This window comes from Cygnus atratus, chromosome 22 (genome assembly GCF_013377495.2).
Source record: "Cygnus atratus isolate AKBS03 ecotype Queensland, Australia chromosome 22, CAtr_DNAZoo_HiC_assembly, whole genome shotgun sequence".
Classification (NCBI taxonomy): Eukaryota; Metazoa; Chordata; class Aves; order Anseriformes; family Anatidae; genus Cygnus; species Cygnus atratus.
The window spans coordinates 4,754,754-4,771,249 of NC_066383.1; the positions used below are offsets into that span (position 1 = coordinate 4,754,754).

General features: G+C 47.0%; 1 protein-coding gene across 1 annotated transcript in view; it reads right to left on the bottom strand.

Moving 5' to 3' along the window:
- The window catches only part of POU2F3 (POU class 2 homeobox 3), a 39,605-nt gene continuing 23,109 nt past the window's right edge, over positions 1-16,496 (bottom strand). Inside the window, exons 5-14 of the mRNA XM_035555943.2 lie at positions 10,935-11,039; positions 9,311-9,413; positions 6,274-6,356; positions 5,972-6,154; positions 5,479-5,620; positions 4,502-4,638; positions 3,145-3,306; positions 1,648-1,714; positions 1,032-1,164; positions 1-102 (exon numbers count right to left, since the gene is read on the bottom strand). Of these exons, the coding sequence (XP_035411836.1) occupies positions 63-102; positions 1,032-1,164; positions 1,648-1,714; positions 3,145-3,306; positions 4,502-4,638; positions 5,479-5,620; positions 5,972-6,154; positions 6,274-6,356; positions 9,311-9,413; positions 10,935-11,039 (1,155 nt within the window). The 3' untranslated portion in view covers positions 1-62. The remainder of the gene's footprint in view (positions 103-1,031; positions 1,165-1,647; positions 1,715-3,144; positions 3,307-4,501; positions 4,639-5,478; positions 5,621-5,971; positions 6,155-6,273; positions 6,357-9,310; positions 9,414-10,934; positions 11,040-16,496) is intronic.

The window sequence follows — 16,496 nt, forward strand, 5'->3', positions numbered from 1 at the left end:
CTAGAGAAGTTGGTCCATAGCTAGAAGTCGGAGCTCCTGTTACACACGATGGAGGAGTCATCTCAGTGGAGGTAGGTAGGTTGATTCCATCGGTACCAAGATCTGTTTGCAACACAGGGAATAAGAGCTACAATTGCTACGTTGTTAACTTTTTCCCTTGAAATGTCAATCATTCCTATTCTGTTTGTAACCCGTCTTAGACTTGGCAGCCAGCAAGCGATCCTTTTTCCTGTAGGAAGCTTGGAGCAAACCCCTGTCTTTCTAAGCAGCAGCTTGCACTGAGCTCAGGATTTCTCACACGACCTGGCTGCTGGACTTCCTCTGGGTGAGAGCAGGTCTGATTCATGGCACGGGATGCTCCGTGACTCAGAAAGCCCAGAAGCTACACGTAATGCCCTCTGCTCTCGGTTGCCTTCCTGCTAACGTAGCATCCTTGATGCCACGTGCAACGAGCCGCAGAAACTACAAGCGCAGAGATGCCCCAGCAGCGCAGGCTGCAGCAGGGGAACAGTCAGTGAAATAACTAGAAGGGCTCTGAGCCCTTGTGTGCCGCTTAATCCTTTTGTAGCATCTAAAGGCAGGGCAGAGGAAAATCGCTGTTCTTGTTTCATCTGCCAGCGTGGAATCATTACGCTGCAGCAGAGCTCTCTGGCTGGCGCTACAGGCGAGAAACCTGGCTGTGGAGAGGTTTGTCAAAGCAGAAGCAGCAAAATAAGCCTTCCTCTGCTTCCTCCGCACACAGAATTAATTCAAGACAGTCCTTATGGACAGTGCTTCCATCCAGATTTTTTTTTCTTTTTTAATCAGCATAGTATTTCAGGCAAACCGGATTTACTGTTTATTTTTGACCCAAACCTAGCCATGTCCCAAGAAGCTTCAGGTAAGGCGTTAAGCTTCATGTAATCACCTGCCACCACATAGCTCTGCATTGCTGGGTCCTCTAAAGGGCTGCACGCTCTTCTCTAAAGCCCCCCTGCTTTTCTCCCAAGCCCCTCAACACCCAAGGAGCGAGCCGTGCCCCCCCTTCTTACCCTGAAGAGTTGAAACCGGATGAGTTCATTGCAGCTTTGGAGTTGCTCTGGGCTGTGCTGGGGCTGCTGGCATGGAGTGCACTGCCAGGGGACGAGGGCCGGCTGGAGTTCCCTGGGGAACACGATGATGTTACTGCACGGCAGAGAGAGCAGAGTGAGGCTGGGATCCCCTCCTCCTGCCAAGGAAAGCCCAAGCCCAAACCCTTCCACTGTCCTGTTCATCCTGCACCCTGCTCTGTCTGGTTTCTGTCGGAGCAAACCACACCTCTGCCACTGCTCCTCTGAAGAAGTGCAGTTACCTGCCCCCCGAGCACCCTCTTGGTTGGCTTCTAGGTTTGTGCCTGGCTCCCAAACCTCAACACCCCAGTCACATTTGGCTAGGATTATCCTGGGAGTGTTACCATGCCCGGGACGCTTTCCTTATCTTTGTTCCAGCCAAGAGAAAGACTCAGCTCTTCTTATCCCCTGTCCACCCATTATGTAGGGCTAATTTCCCTGCCCAAAACCAAAGGTCTGTTCAAGAGGGGCCTGTGGAGGTGGCCTGGAAACCAAGCAGCCAGAGAGCAAGAGGAAGAGGTAAGAAAGAATGAGGGTAAGACAGTTTGGCACGGCTTACCTGTCCCAGGCATGGTGCTGTGCACCGGGTTGACAGAGAGGGGCCCCAAGGACCCTGAGGTAGAGACCTGAGGAGGAACAGAAGCAGACAGTCAGCAGCTGGCACTCCGAGGGCGCAGACCACAACATGCCACTCCTTCGTGTTCCCTTTGGAGTGTGCTGGCTCCCAGGGAGACTTATCTACATCTGAGCCTCCCACCAGTGCTTCTATCCGTGCTCTATTCTACCAGCACAATTCCCATACCTAGGGTTGGGCAAAGAAACCAGAATGAGTATTACGTATGCCTGATACTCCCCACACAGGTCTATGTTTATGGATCAGCTACGGAAAAGCCTGAAATTGCTACGCTTTCTGCAAGTGCTGAGCTCCAGCCAGGAGGAGCCCCTGCCCTTTGGATGTTTCAGACTGGATGTTCTCATGCAGAAACATCCCGGCTCGTTCTGGTCTCGGGCACAAATCATCCCTTTTCCTTTGAGGAGTTCTTGATGGGTGAGAATCCTCATGTGACAATTACTAATTTGGTGGCTGTAATCAAAGCGAGCCTGGGGCATCTGGTGTTCAGCCGTGATACTTTAACTACAGGCAATGCGCTGTTCAGAATGCCTGATGAGCAAAGGCGTACTTTGTGCGACGCGCTCACGGGAAAACCAGTCACCAAAGCTGCTGCTTTAAAAATTCACGGCTTGCAAGCAGCGTTCTGTGTTCGCGACTGCAGCCCAAACGTGTTGTGCAACAAGTGACCAAACTTCTTGTGATGTTTTTCTGCCTTCTAATGGATAATTCTAAAACCCAGAAGATTTCGAGATAAAATGTTGCTTGTGCATACGTACTCTTCCTCCCACTCACATGTGCTGCAGTACCAACAACACCATAGGGAGGTTCCTGCCACTTTTATACGTGGAATCAACTAAACAACTATTAAGTAGCAGAAATGCAATGGCAGCTTGTTATCCAGAACAGCCACTCTGATTACAGGGACATGCTTTCACTAACTCTCACAGCAGCTTCTTTCTCTCATCCTTCCTGGCAATGAAAATACGCTTGTCAACATGTGAATGTGCAATAAGTGAGAAGGACAAATAACGCTGCTGAAGTGCTTTCTGCATTTCTAAACAGATGGAAAACACCACACTGTTAAGTAAGTGGTTACTATCAGGTTTCAGACTCAACCAAATTCGACATGACTGGATGTAATTCTCTTTCCGTGGAATGCTGAATTCCTCCTCCATTAACTTTGGAAAGGTTTTATTTTACCAACCTTAGAGTGAAAATTTTGGGGATAGCACCCCTATTTGGATAAATTATCCTGCAGTTAGACTAACTTATACTTTCTGGGAAATGTGCATTTTTTCTTGTGATTTCTTACCAGTGTTTTCTTTAAAAGAATACAAAATGTTGTTCTATAAATGAGGGCAAACGCTGTTCTGTATCCGCCCCCCCCCCCCCTTTTCCCTTCCATGAGCAGCACATACAGCTCCTTAATCCAAAGTCTCTCACCAGTCTGGAGTTGTAGATGGGTGATTTGATGGGGGACGGCATCGGGCAGCTGATCCGTTTTTCCTTCTGGCGCCGGTTGCAGAACCAGACCCGAACCACCTCCTTTTCCATGGAGAGCTGCTCTGCTATTAAGGAGATCTCCTCTGAACTGGGCTTGGGGTTCTGCTAAGAAAGGGCAGGAGGTTAAAGAAAGCCTCGAAAGTCTGTAGCTCACAGCATCGGCGCCTGCTTCTGCTGCTGGAGAGGCAGAGGACGAGGGTGGGGTTGGAAGTAAACTGGAGAGGGGAGAATATTTGCTTCTAAGGCAAAGGGTAAACATTTGGGTGAGAGATTATGTTCTGTGAACCAGAAAGGGCCTCTGATTCAACATCAAATCTCATGGAATCAGCGGGCATGAGTCAGTACCTGGCCCTGCTATTGCATAAAGCACCGAGCTCTTTGATCTTAACAGCACCCTAAATCATTGCTTGAGGGGAAGCTAATGACTGGTGGTCTTCTTATCACCGCACAGGACACACGAGCTCCGAGTGCTGGTTGTACACCTACCTGCACCACCTCACAACCATTTCATCTCTCTCTTCCTCCATCCCTCATTTATAAACGGAAATAATAGTACCCATCCTTTTTTTTCTGACTCGCTTATTTTCTGGTGCATTTGACAGCATTTAGCTCTGTGGTTTTTGATCTGAGTTGGAGACTTCAAGGGAAAAATAATACCTAGCATGGAGATGCCAAGACCGTTTTCCCATTACAAAGAGCGCCTCGTACTAGCTAAAAAAATGAGCTGCCCATAACAATCTGAAAACGACTGTCTTTTGTTCTTATCAACAGTCTTAGGAGGAAAATTTGATATGATCAGCTATGAGGGAGAAAACAAGAATAAATGAGGGCTGGTCGAAAACGGTTCTCATGAAATATTCTCAATGGATGGTGCGGTCCTGCTGATAGGCTCCGCTTCTGAAAAGATTCAGCAGCACCCTCGGGAGCGATGCTCTGCTCCTTCCTGCACTCACAGGAGCTGCTCAGCCAGGCACCCACCTCCCTGCTGTGCTGGGCCAGCAGCTGCCCCTGTTCACAAAGGGAAGAGGTGGGTGCAGGAGGTCAGCTTTGGCTGGGGCACTGATTAGTGCAAGAGAACAGGTGATGAAATCATAATTGCATTAAAAACATCCACCAAGGAAATAATTGGGCCTAATTTCTTTGCTTTGACTTTTCCCTTGAACTCCTTCAAGCATTTTCTAACCTGCTGTCAAAACAAATGTTTTTGTTTTTTTTGACTATTCAGTGCTACTACTATGACCTAGCAAATGGCAAACTCAGAGACAGTTCACAACACGTTGGAACATTTTCGCCTCACATCTTGAAATCTTTTCTCCAGCGTGGAGCGAATGTTGGTCTCAATGCTGGTCCGCTTCTTCCTTTTCCGTCCAAACATCTCGTTCACTGAGGGGTAGGAATTGGGAGTGCTCATGGAAGAATCCAAAGGAGCAGATTCTGGGGAAAGAGAAAAGGGAAAAGAGATACTGAAGAAGATCATGGGTTATTTGCAATCCCAGATCCTTTCAGGGAAGCACAGCACCTCCCAAAATAAGTGAAGTGCTCCTACAGTATGCATAATTCCTCTTAAAATTGCTTCAGCACTTCCAGATCCATTAATGGTGGAATCAAGAAAGAAATATAAGTGATACAAATTTTAATCAAAACACTGTTTTTTCTTCTTCCATCTTAATTTCCAGCATGCTCTGATGGGGACCACAGATTTTCTGACATTTTAATTTCACACAGTTAAGGATGTTGATTTACCTCACCAGGGTCAGGCCTCGTGTAGCTGAGACACCTCCTGACGTGGTAAATTGGTCAAACACGCAGCTCCTGATGGGCACACGAGACCAGTGCCACTCCTGCGCTGGTCTGCAGCCAGCAGAGGACACCGGCCCCATACTGCTGCTGCCGGGGATTCCCCTTGCAGTGATATCCTCCTTTTCTAGGCACTGCTCGCGGGCTGATCTCCTGCACAGCACTCCCTGCCTACTCTTGCCAGTTTGCGCAGGGAGGGACAGGGTGGACTAGCCAAGAGATTTCCCCCAGGCCATACAACAGAGGCTGCAGGAGCGGATTGTCCCAGACACCAAGTGGCAACGGGAAGTCTACACTGCTAAAGCAAAAAAGCAGATGTGCGTTGCTGTCTAGGCCGCAATCAACACGAGCAAGAAGTCTGTTGTCAGAGGTCGTTGCTCCGGCTATGATTTTTCTGGCTTTTATGGGAGGCTCCTGGGTGGATCCTCTCCTGTGCTGGTCAAAATCAGTGGTGTTTCTGCATCTAACGTCACCCACCTGCATCACTTAGCCACTTCTCCAGCAGGGGTTTGAGCTTGCACATATTCTTAAAGCTTAGGTTGAGAGCCTCGAAGCGGGAAATGGTGGTCTGGCTGAAATCATTGCCATAGAGCTTCCCCATGGCAAGTCCAACATCTCCCTGCCAGAGAAGACCCAAATCACAACAAGAAGTCAGAAAAAAAACCCTCACAGCTCCCTGCTGTCACCACCTCTTGTCCAGAACAGATGTCACTGAGTGCCCATGCCCACCCTCCAGAGAGAAGGACCTCTCCTCCCACCAGAGTCTTCCCCATGCCCCTGAGCCTTTGCATATTGAAGAAGGTGTGGGATGAAGTCGTGGTAACGAAATACTAGGAAGGGTTTGTCTCTCCGTGTGTTTGGAAGGGGATATCTATATCTAATCCAGCCCACCCTTCATCCACTCCTCTGCCGCAGAATCCCCCATCCCACCACGTGTGACACCAATGTTCCTATGGACGAGGCCGCTCACCTGCGTGAACCCTAACTTGATTCGCCTCTGTTTGAAAGTCTTGGCAAACTTTTCCAGCTCCTCCAGGTCACTGGGCTCCTCAGATGCTCCCGACGGAGTTAGGTGCTTCGCCACTTGCAAATGCTGGGGTACATCCAGGTGAGGTTCAACTGATGAGCCAGGGAGCCCAGAACGGCCCACAGCCTGTTAAAACAACAGCAACAAATGCAGGGAGTCACAACGACAGAAAAAAGCACATGGTTTTCACTGCCGTTCACCCTCGGTGAAGCAGTGCTTTAAGTTTCTCCGGGTGGGTGAGTTACCTGTGATGCCAGGCTGGGTCCTGGCTGGGAGAGGAGAAGGCTGCCCTGCTGCTGAGGGAAGGAGAGGAGGTTTGGCTGCAAAGCTGGGGAGAGAAAGAGAGATCAAATCAGCTCCTTCATCAGCACCTAGGCTGCTGAGCGTCGCTCTGCACAGGCTCGAGAAGCTCTGAATGGAAACTGTCAGCTCGCTCTTGTTCAAAATATGAGACTTTTGGCCATTGCAAGTGTGGACAGATCTGAGTTGGGTTATGAGAATGGGAAGGGTTTATTTTTCTTTCTTTCTGGCTTTGTTTCTTTCTTTCTTTCCATGGCCTTTTAGCCTGAAAGGGAGTTCTAGAGTGATGATGGAGGTAAAATATTTCAACCATTGATCCCTGCGTGAGGTTGAACTAGGACACAGACATTTTATATAGACATCTAACTTTGATTTCAGTTGTCAAGTAGCTGAGAATTTATCACATCCTTAGCGGTGATTTCTCCCAGTACTTAATCACTGTAACTATTGAAAATGTGCATCTTATTTCCAATATAAGCTTTGCTGACTCCAACTTTCAGGCACTTTATCATGTTAAAAATATCCCGATCGTACAGTTAATCTCATGAGCCTACCCAATCTGCTCTCTACTATGCATTTCATTTTGAAGTGTCATTTCAAAGCCATCTGACCCTTTCTTTTCTACCCTACTGTATTTCAAACAAATTGAATTTCTTTTGGAATTTATACACTGACACAAAATGATGAAAGAAAAAAAAAAAAAAAAGGGAAATCTATAAAACCAACAAAACGTAGTATTTATGGACACTGTGTAATTGTTCGTTTGACAGGCTGCTGAGCGCAAGCCCATGTGTCTTACAGGGAATGTCCTAAAGGATTTAGTAGCGACCGAAGCAGTGTAGTTCCATATAAATTTAGTTAGGTTCTTCAAGTCTGTTGTGGGTGAAGCTTATAGAATTTAGAGAGGATTTATAACCTTTCCTGAAGCAAGCAATATATTCCATTGATTGGAACTGACAATTATAGGGAAATCTATAGACGTTTATGGACTTCTGCTGAAAAAGGAAAAAAGATCATCTCCGAAATGTCTTTCTCTCCCTCTGTCTTTTCTTTTTTAATTTAGATCTGAATGTGCAGGATCCCATTTTTATTTATTTAGATTGGTGTTTCAATAAGCCTTCTCTAATGCTGGAACAACTTTGAATTTCAAATGCAGGCTGGTAATGAGGTGCACATTTTTAACAGTGAAGGTAATTAATCACTGGAATGGCTTGCCTAGGGACATGGCGGATGCACTGTCATTTGGAGTCTTTAAAAACACGATTGAACACCTTTGCAAAAGCTAAGCTGTAGCTCAAATGAAAATTATGGACTGGATTCAGGAATCACCGGTTTGACAGCTGATGAGATGGAGGCTGTGTTTTCGTGAGATGAAGTCTTCAGCAGCAATATTTTGTCTGAGAGTATTCCCAGCATCTCCCTGGCTGCTTGTTTCCACCTTTGCAGCACTGAGCTCTCACCCTCTCATCCAAGCGTGCCAGCATGAGCTGTCTGAAGGGCTGCACAGTGAATCAGATCAGCGCATAATGAATCAGGCCTGGGAACTTATCTGGCTTAAAAAGAACTTTTAAAACACTAAAATCAAACCCAGACTTATGGCCTCTTGGAAAGGTTAAACCTACAACCAAGTCCCTTTGGCTGTGAAATCCATGAACTGATGTATCCATCAGCCAGAGCTCAGGAAAGGTTGAAGATGTTCCTATATTCCTGAGGGGTGGCCCCAGGGATGACTTCAGGAATACTCCACACACCTCATCGGCACGAAGAGCGCTTCACCTGCATCTCTACCAAACCACTCGTGCCACAAAACCCATCTGCGCCTTCACTTTCAGTCCCCAGTGGCTGTGCACGCACACAGCAGAAGATCATTAGGACTTGACAATCGTCTATTCAAATGGAAGAGACCTTGCACAAAAAGCTGGCTTCTGGCCAGAATATCCAGTCTGCAGTAAGTCTGGAACCAAAAAGGGGTCATGGCCAAACAAGTGGCCATCTGTTGGAAGGGCTGCAGCTGCCAAAGGAAGTCACTTAACAGAAGAAATTGTAGTTCTATAAAAGGAAGCAAAATGCTATTTTCCAGCATAGTGCGTTTCTTATACAGGAATAAAATCAGGCAGCGAGCAATAGATTATCCCGACCCTGACAGCTCAAACTAAATTCTAGACTACTGTTAAATATACATCAAGTGGTTTCTTGATGCATCGCTCAGCATCGTTTGGCAGAGAGAAGAGTGCACGTACTGTCAATGAGAAATAGGTTTCCCAATTGCCTACAGTGTGATACTTTTCTTTCAGAGCATGTGTACAGTTGCATTCGAGCTGCAGAGACGTTATGGTTCTAATTCTGAATGTTGGCTCCTATAGAGGGACTTCTGTGCTGGGATAAATGAGAATGTGAGTGAAGGACCCAAGCCCCTTTGCATCTGTCAGGTTATGGATCGACGTCTGTGTTCGTCCAAAGGCAGCATGGAGCTTCATCAATGGCATGTCTGCGTCCCAGAGGCTGGAGAAATGCCATGAAAATATCAGTGATAAAAATAGAAACACGAGGTCTTTCTGAAGCACCGTGTTAAGTCCTCTGCCCTTTCACAATGCTGATTACACTCTATTTCAGAAGTAGTTAGCTCTCCTGTCCTCTCCTGCCCCATGCCTTGGAGCGAGGTTGGGGAACAAGCAGTGGCAGCCCCGCTTTGGAGCTCGCTCCCAGCCCCGCGATGCTCCTGGCTAAGTTGGACCTCTTTGCTCTGGTGCCAGCACCGTCCTTCCACCAGAGCAAGGGGGCACTCGTGGGATGCAGGAGCCGTGGGTGCTGGCAGCCCCCCTGCTGCCCGCCCCTGCCCCGCTGGCAGCAGAAGGGGCCGGGCACCATCAAGGTGGGGAAATCAAACAGGGCAGCTTGAAAGCAAGAGTCAGGAGAAGGGAGGCTCCCCCTTGAAATGCGCCCACGTATTACAAGGCCCCTTTCGACTTTGGTTGCTCTTACCTTGTTGGCCTGCCTGGGACTGAGAGAGAAGGAACTGGGGAACTGACTGCATGTGACCAGGGAGCAATACCAGCTGCTGCAGGGTGTGAAGAGAGCTCATATCCTGCGGGAAAAAGCAAAGGGAACAGCAACGCTCAGAGACGTCTGCTCTTCACACAGCATCATCTCCCCCCGTCCCTGGTCTTTTGCACTGTCCCTGACCCCATTCGCGTTTTTCATTTAGCTGCCAACGCATCACATGTGTGCACAGGAGAGCTACAGATCCAGAGCTACGCCGGGATCTGAAGTTTTCAGCTTTATAAGAAAAATGCTGTGCACACAGACATCCACAGGGAGAACATCTACTTTTAACTGAAAAAGTTAATGCTTGAAAAATAACATTTTTGAGGGACTGGAAATCAAAATCTGCTTATTAAGAAGCAACAAGAAAAGCCCTTGGATCTCAGTTTCTTACAGATATTGTCTTTTCAGAGAATGAACTCCCTAAAATAATACAGAAAAGGTGCAGTGGGCTGTCCCATCTCCCAGCACTGAGCCTGCTTGGCACAGAAGGCTGACTTCCCCACCAGCCGTGTGCTGGGGTGGGAAAGAAGCAAAGCCCAGCAAGTGCCCAATTCTCTGCACCACCAGCAAATGCACTGCAATGGACAACCACCAGATCCAAAATATTTTCTGTTCTTTGCCACGGGGACTCCCCACCCTGCACCGAGCACAGCAGGCAATAGGTACCGAGGGGCAGGGAGTGCATCCCCGTGCTCTTTCACATCCCTGGGGTCCCACGTCTTTTGTAGGGATTAGGGATAAGAGTTTGCATTTGTTTGGGGTAGAGAGAAAAATGCTCCAATAAGACCAACTCTCTTGAGAGGTATGTTCTTGAAGGAGTTCATTGTTTAATAAGATGAGCTTTTTAAGCTTCTCAAGAACTGTTATGAAGTCTTGGGGAACTTGAACAAGGAGCTGAGTCGTGTAAGAGGTCTGATTACCCCATGAAAGAATGGGGGAAGAGATTACTGAGCAGCCTTGTGGCCTTCCAGCATCTGCCTCGCTATTAGAATTTAACAAGTGTTAAGTGCTAAACTCCAATTTTTACCTTAAAGAAAAAAATAAAAATCAAGTAATCAATTTCTTCTCTGATGTAAATCAGTTGGAGCCAACATATGCAAGGATGGCTCAGATTAGGAGTTAATCTAACCTAGGGTTCTATCTCCAGCAATGACATTAACCAGGCATTCAGGAAAGAGGAAGACCAAGACAAGCATATCCAACACTTCCCCTTGGTATTGTTTCAGTCTCCAATTATTTTCAGCTCAAAGGGATTTCCTGAGCATGGTGTGGTTTTGCCTGCTTAGAAAACCCTCAAAGGAAATCTCTTCCAAGTACGTGTCCAGTCTGCCTTTGAACCCATGTAAACTTTCTGCATCCTTTGGCAAGGCATTACACAGGTCTCCTGGCTGCTGCAAAAAAGAGGCTGGGGAGGAGACTTCGCCAATTTACTGTCCATCATGTTCTCAAGTCTCCTTTTGTCACTGCCAAAAGGTGCATCTAATTTGGCAAGTGTCTCCCAAAACCAGCCTTTCCCCTGGAGATTCATTAACTCAGTCCCTGATGTCCCAAAGGCACTTACCCCTGCGATTTGACTTCCAGGCATCATTGATGATCCCTGCACAAGGTGTCCTGACCTGGGGGGGATTGTAGATTGCAAGGAATCACTGAGGTCTTCGGTTTTAATCTGAAAAAGAGCAAAGCAGTTGTAGCCTTAGGGAACAGACATGGGCGGCGGGATGCCTGGGATGGTAAGAAGTCAGAGAGGTTGGAAGAGACGGGGAAGGGATTGCTTTCAGATTAAAGGGATTGCTTTCAGATTAGGGGGAGAAATCAGGACCTATTGCTTCTATCCCTGGCTTTGCAGAAAGGTAGGGGTTGTTCCTCACTCCTGCTCTCCAGTCTATATATTTTTATATCAGTACTAGGTTAAAGGTTGGACTAGATGGTCTTAGAGGTTTTCTCCAACCCGAATGATTCTACGATTATAACAGGGGAATAATTTTCCTGCTCTGCTAAACCAAGGGGAAGCTTGCAGTTCGCTCAGTTAAATCACATTAATTAAAACACTTCAGGAAGTTTCCCGTCACTTCGCAGGCTTTAAAGCATGCTAGTGCTTTCCTAAGACAGAACACTAAGACATTTTGTGGTGTTATTAGGAAGACACGATGCAATTCCCCTTTACAGATCACCACTCACAACCTGATAGAGGGTGGCTGTAGATGGCCTCACACATTGTTCTGCAGGTTCGGAGAGTGGTACAAGGGAACAGAAGAGGAAAGATCATGAAGTAAAAGACCTTAAAGAGCAGTATACCCTTCCAGACTTGAAAACGCACCACCCTAGGCACCACATGTACCAAACTATGAGAAAGCAACAAGGAATGGGGAAGTCCTGTTCTACTGGCAAGGAAAAAAAATCTGGCAAGGAAAAAATTTGCTTCTTTAGCTAAAAGAAGCTGTGAGGGAAAAAATGGCAAACTTCACAGGTGTCAGCCCTTTGTCCAGTGGTCATTTTAACCTCTTTTAATGTTCGAGAAAGATTCCAGTCTACAGAAGTCATTATTTCTGAATCCACATTCTTACATGGGTTCTTAAGAATTTACTCAGGGACCAGAACTGAATCCTCATGTTTGGTTTACCCCATAGTCTCCATAATTAATTTTTAACATTGCTACTACATTAAAAAAAATAATAAAATACATCATTTTGTACTAGCTGATTTTTTAATTTTATTATTTTTTGACAAGACCAAGCGGGAGAGGAGAAAGGACAGCCTGGCTGGGGAGATTTTAGAAGGTTTTAGAATAATTCCTGAAAGCTGAGGAGCGTCTATGTGCAGATGCTGTGCAGAGGCATGAGAAAAGTCATACAGATCTCTTATAACACGTTTTCTCTAATAAAAAGATATATTCAAACAATTCCCAGACAGCCTCAAGTTTTCCCCAAGCATGAACGTGCCTACAAGAAGGCTCACATCAGCAGTCCCCTTTCTAATTTAAGCCTTTCCAGTGCAAGAAGAGGCTCCAGTTCCCACAGACTGGAAAGAACAGGAGGAAAACAGAAAGAATAAATCTTGAAAACCTTATCTACAGACTCGGCATCTCAGGTTCGCTCTTACTGCCAGGGCTGAACCTCGCTATCTCCCATCAAATAACCCCCCAGCCCAACATCGCCCAGAATTCGAGCAGGGTTACGTTTGCCGGAGTTTTGCACCGCTGGCACGGACTTTAGGTCATGCAGCCTTCTACCAGCAGAGGGGGACAAGAAATGCCCCTTTAAAAACAATGGCCCATGTGGGTATTTTTGGCTGAAGGATCTTTTATTTCAGTTTGAGCAAAGCAAACAAATACACAACACCTCCATGCCCCAAAGAGAAAGAGAAAGTGCGATCACAGGGAGCCGACCCGGTAAACATTAACCTCTGTTTTTTGGAAGGTGCTGTGCAGAGGGAAGAGAGTTACAACATCTCCTTCAATTAAACTATAGCTCTGGATACTGCCGAAACTAGTTTTGCAATAATAGTAGCTCCTTGCAACAAGGCTTATACATGCTGTGAATTCCAGTTCTTTCCTACCTTTCAGGTTGGCATGATCATCCCGCTTAGCCTTGCGAAAAAATCAGATGGAAAGAGCTTCTTGATCACTATCAACGCGGATAGTGTTTAAGTTACTAAATGTTAGGCAAAGGGCTCAGGAGAATGCACCGTTACCCTTGAGCCATCCAGTCACCGCAGGGAAATGGTTTTATGCACCTATTTTTTCCTGAAGGTGCATTAAAAAAAAAAACAAACAAAAAAAACAGGTATATATCATCCGAGCCAAAAAGTAAAAATAAATAAATAAATGTTACTCCTGCTTGCAATTCATGCGTCTCTGCCTCATTCAACGCAGTCATCCAAGGCTGAACAGTCCCAAAAAGAAAAGATATCCGCGTGTTAGAGAACGAGGCACTTGATCCCGCCTGGGTTACGATCCCGATAGGAGCGGAGCGTTGAAGAAGCACAAGCCATTTCCAAACTGAAATCAATTTTTACAGCTGCCAAGCGGAATGATCTGGAAGCGTTCCAGGCCGAAAGGGGTGTGTAGCTGCATCCCGGCATCGCACAATATGAGAACGGGAGGTGGGTTTGGCAAAGGACCGGTTCCCCATTTAAAAACAACAACATCTCCCACTGCTCCTTCCCCCGGCCCTGGAATTCTCTGGCGCTCTCCTGCGCAGTGGGCGGGAACCTGGGTGTTCTTGACAAATCCTTCTCCCCTGCACATTTTTTCATTGGTTTTAGGCTCAATTTCACTTCTCCCTCCTCTTCCTCTCCCCAACAGGCCTGCAGCTGGCTAATTGTTCATTAGCAAGAGTTCGGGGCATATCCAAAACTTTTGGGATGGTTTATGCAAATCCTGCACCTTCATTTTTTCCCCAGCTAAACCGGCACTGTTACCAACCGTACGTTAGAAAGAAACCAAACCAAAACCCCAAAAAACCACACACATTGTGGGCGAGGCCACTCAATATCATGAGACTCCCTTAAAATAATGTAAATTTCAAGCTAATAAAACAAGGGGAGGAGTTGCCTTTCTCCTTTCCCAGTGCATCTGACACACGTTTGCTGTTATTTTCTGCAAATATGAGAGTTTTCCTTATGGAACCAAAGAAGGTTGAAACAAAATCAGCTCATGTAGGTGTTTGCTGAGATCCATGCTAGACCACCATGCATAAAAGAGAGTGATTGGGTTAAAATCAGGACCAGGTCCTGCTGTGGTTCCCCAGTCTCTTGCTTTTACATCATGGTCAGGGCAGGAACGAGAAGGCATTGAGAACAAATCTTAGTTTCTTCCCATCCTATTGGGTTTGGGAAAATAAGGCTACAAAAGAAAAAAAAAAAAGAGAGGAGGGGGAAATAAGGCAGTGCTCGCAGGCACCTGGGCAGTCTCCGGGCTGGGGCCCCTGGGCAGCAGGTAACGGCAGGTGGCGGCACCCGCACGCCGAGCTGCCGAGGGCTGGGGAGAGGAATCACACTTGCAAATCTCAAGTGGATGTTTTCACAGCCTTAAAATAGGGTCAGCTGCCCCCAAGCAATCCCTGTGAAAAACACAGGAAGGGTGACTGGATGGAAGGAGTCCCTTCCTTAGTTGGCTAGCGCGTCTGCTGGGCACGGCCAATGATGGATTGGTTCTTACCTATCTCTAGCCTGAAAACAAAAACAAAAAGCAAAACAAACTAAGAAACATATTGAGGGCGATGGAAAATGATCAAAGCTCTTCAGCTTGCTTGCGCAACTGATTTGTGGAAGGTGTTTCATAAACATTTCATAAGAAGGAGAATTATGAAGAAAACATCTCCCAACCTGCCTGCAATTACTGCACAAACTCTTCCTTACCAGTAGGAAGAAGGGAAGGAAAAAAAAAAAGTACATCTGTTTTGTAACTGATCTGTGAACTTTTGGCAAACATTCGGCTCATGAAAACATCCTGCAGACATATTGCAAAGCTGTAAAAAGCCAGCCTTATACGAGGAAGTTGGAAAGATTCACGTTAGCAGCTCCGATCTCACCGTGTGGAAGGCCGTACCCCTCCGACAGACGGACGGACCGACCCATGTCTGAGCTGATGAAGTGGCAGCAGGATGCCATCAGTTGCACAGGGCTCCAGCTGCAGCCTCCTGGTGTAACCCAGCGCCGCCGCCAAGGTGGCTTGCGATGCTTCACGACATTCCTGTGCTTACAGGATCAATTAGCAATTCAGCTAACGAGCACCAAGCAACCGGCCGCGGTCCCCAGGCCAGCAAGCATCTGCTGCTGGCTGGGAGCACTTCCCAGGTAACATGAGCACTACTCCGCCATCCCCTTCGCTAAGGTGGGACGGGCTGATTCTGCACCCGCCTGGGACGCTCTCCCCAAACCTAGATAAGGGGTGCCCGTACCCTGCCCGAGCAAGGCCGTGAAAGCCACGCCAGCCTCCTCCAGCAGCAGCTGCGGTCGTCACTGTAAGACCGAAGACAATCGGATTTGTTGTGCAGTTTCTATTTAGACGGCAACCTCTTTGAAACAGGTATTTATCTGCCCTCGTATCTGGCTTATCTGAGAGTCAGCAATTCACCACTGTTTAAGACTTGGACTTGCTCACATCCCTCCCCCTGCAGCTGCAAAGGGCTCTGGCTGTTGGGAAGAGGACTGGGTGCACAGAGGATTCGGAGCCGATTGCCCCTCAGTGAAAGACAGCAGCACGTTTCTTCCTGGGCTGAATCATTCCCAAAGCATTATTTCACACAACTGGGTTGCCTGAAGTCAAGGGAGGAAGTCTTATGATGGAAACAGGTATCAAAACTGGATCCAAGGCTATTGCAGCTAAGCCTTCCCACCTTCCAATGGCGTAAGTGTACTTCTGTGAATTACCTGCACACGTGGGCACCATAAAATAAAACACACACTAATAATGAATTATAGCAATAATAATAATAATGGGCTTGCAATTACTATTTCCACATGTACTATCCTGCACATGCAGCGAGGCTTAACAGACACTCAGGAAGAAAGCAAAAAACCCTTCTGTTAATAGGACAATATTCGCCCTACAAAATTCAGTATCCTTACACATTGAAGACTGGGATTTTCAGAAGCTGTCAGCATGACAAAAGCAGAATTAATCCCATGCTGAATGCTTAGCAGACAATATCCTAAAACTCAGTAATGGCAACACACTGAAAAATTAGAATGTAATCCCTAACCTCAACACACCTGCATCAGAGCTTTGAGGCGTTTGAGTCTGTTAATTGAGGTCTGATCTGATACGCTTCACCCTCTGAGCTGCAGCTCAGGACGTGAATGGCTGCGCTGGAGCCGTAGTAAAAGTGGGGGTGGGAAATCAAAACTAAGTGTAACCGAGCTACATGCTTCACAAAAGGAAACAAACAGAACCACGCTCGGCTTTGCGTTCGCAAGCCTTCTGATGCAGCATTTCCCAAGTGTTTCTGCTTTGAAGCAGAGAAGAGGAAAAAGAAAGAAGCCATCCCTCTGCTCCGCGCCGAGCAATAAGCCTCCAAATGATCACGTGCAGCACAGCAGGCTTCTGAAGCAGGCACCGGGCACGGGAGAGGAGAACTGAAGGCAGAGGTGGGGTGAGCACCTGCCCCGAGAGGCCGTGCTC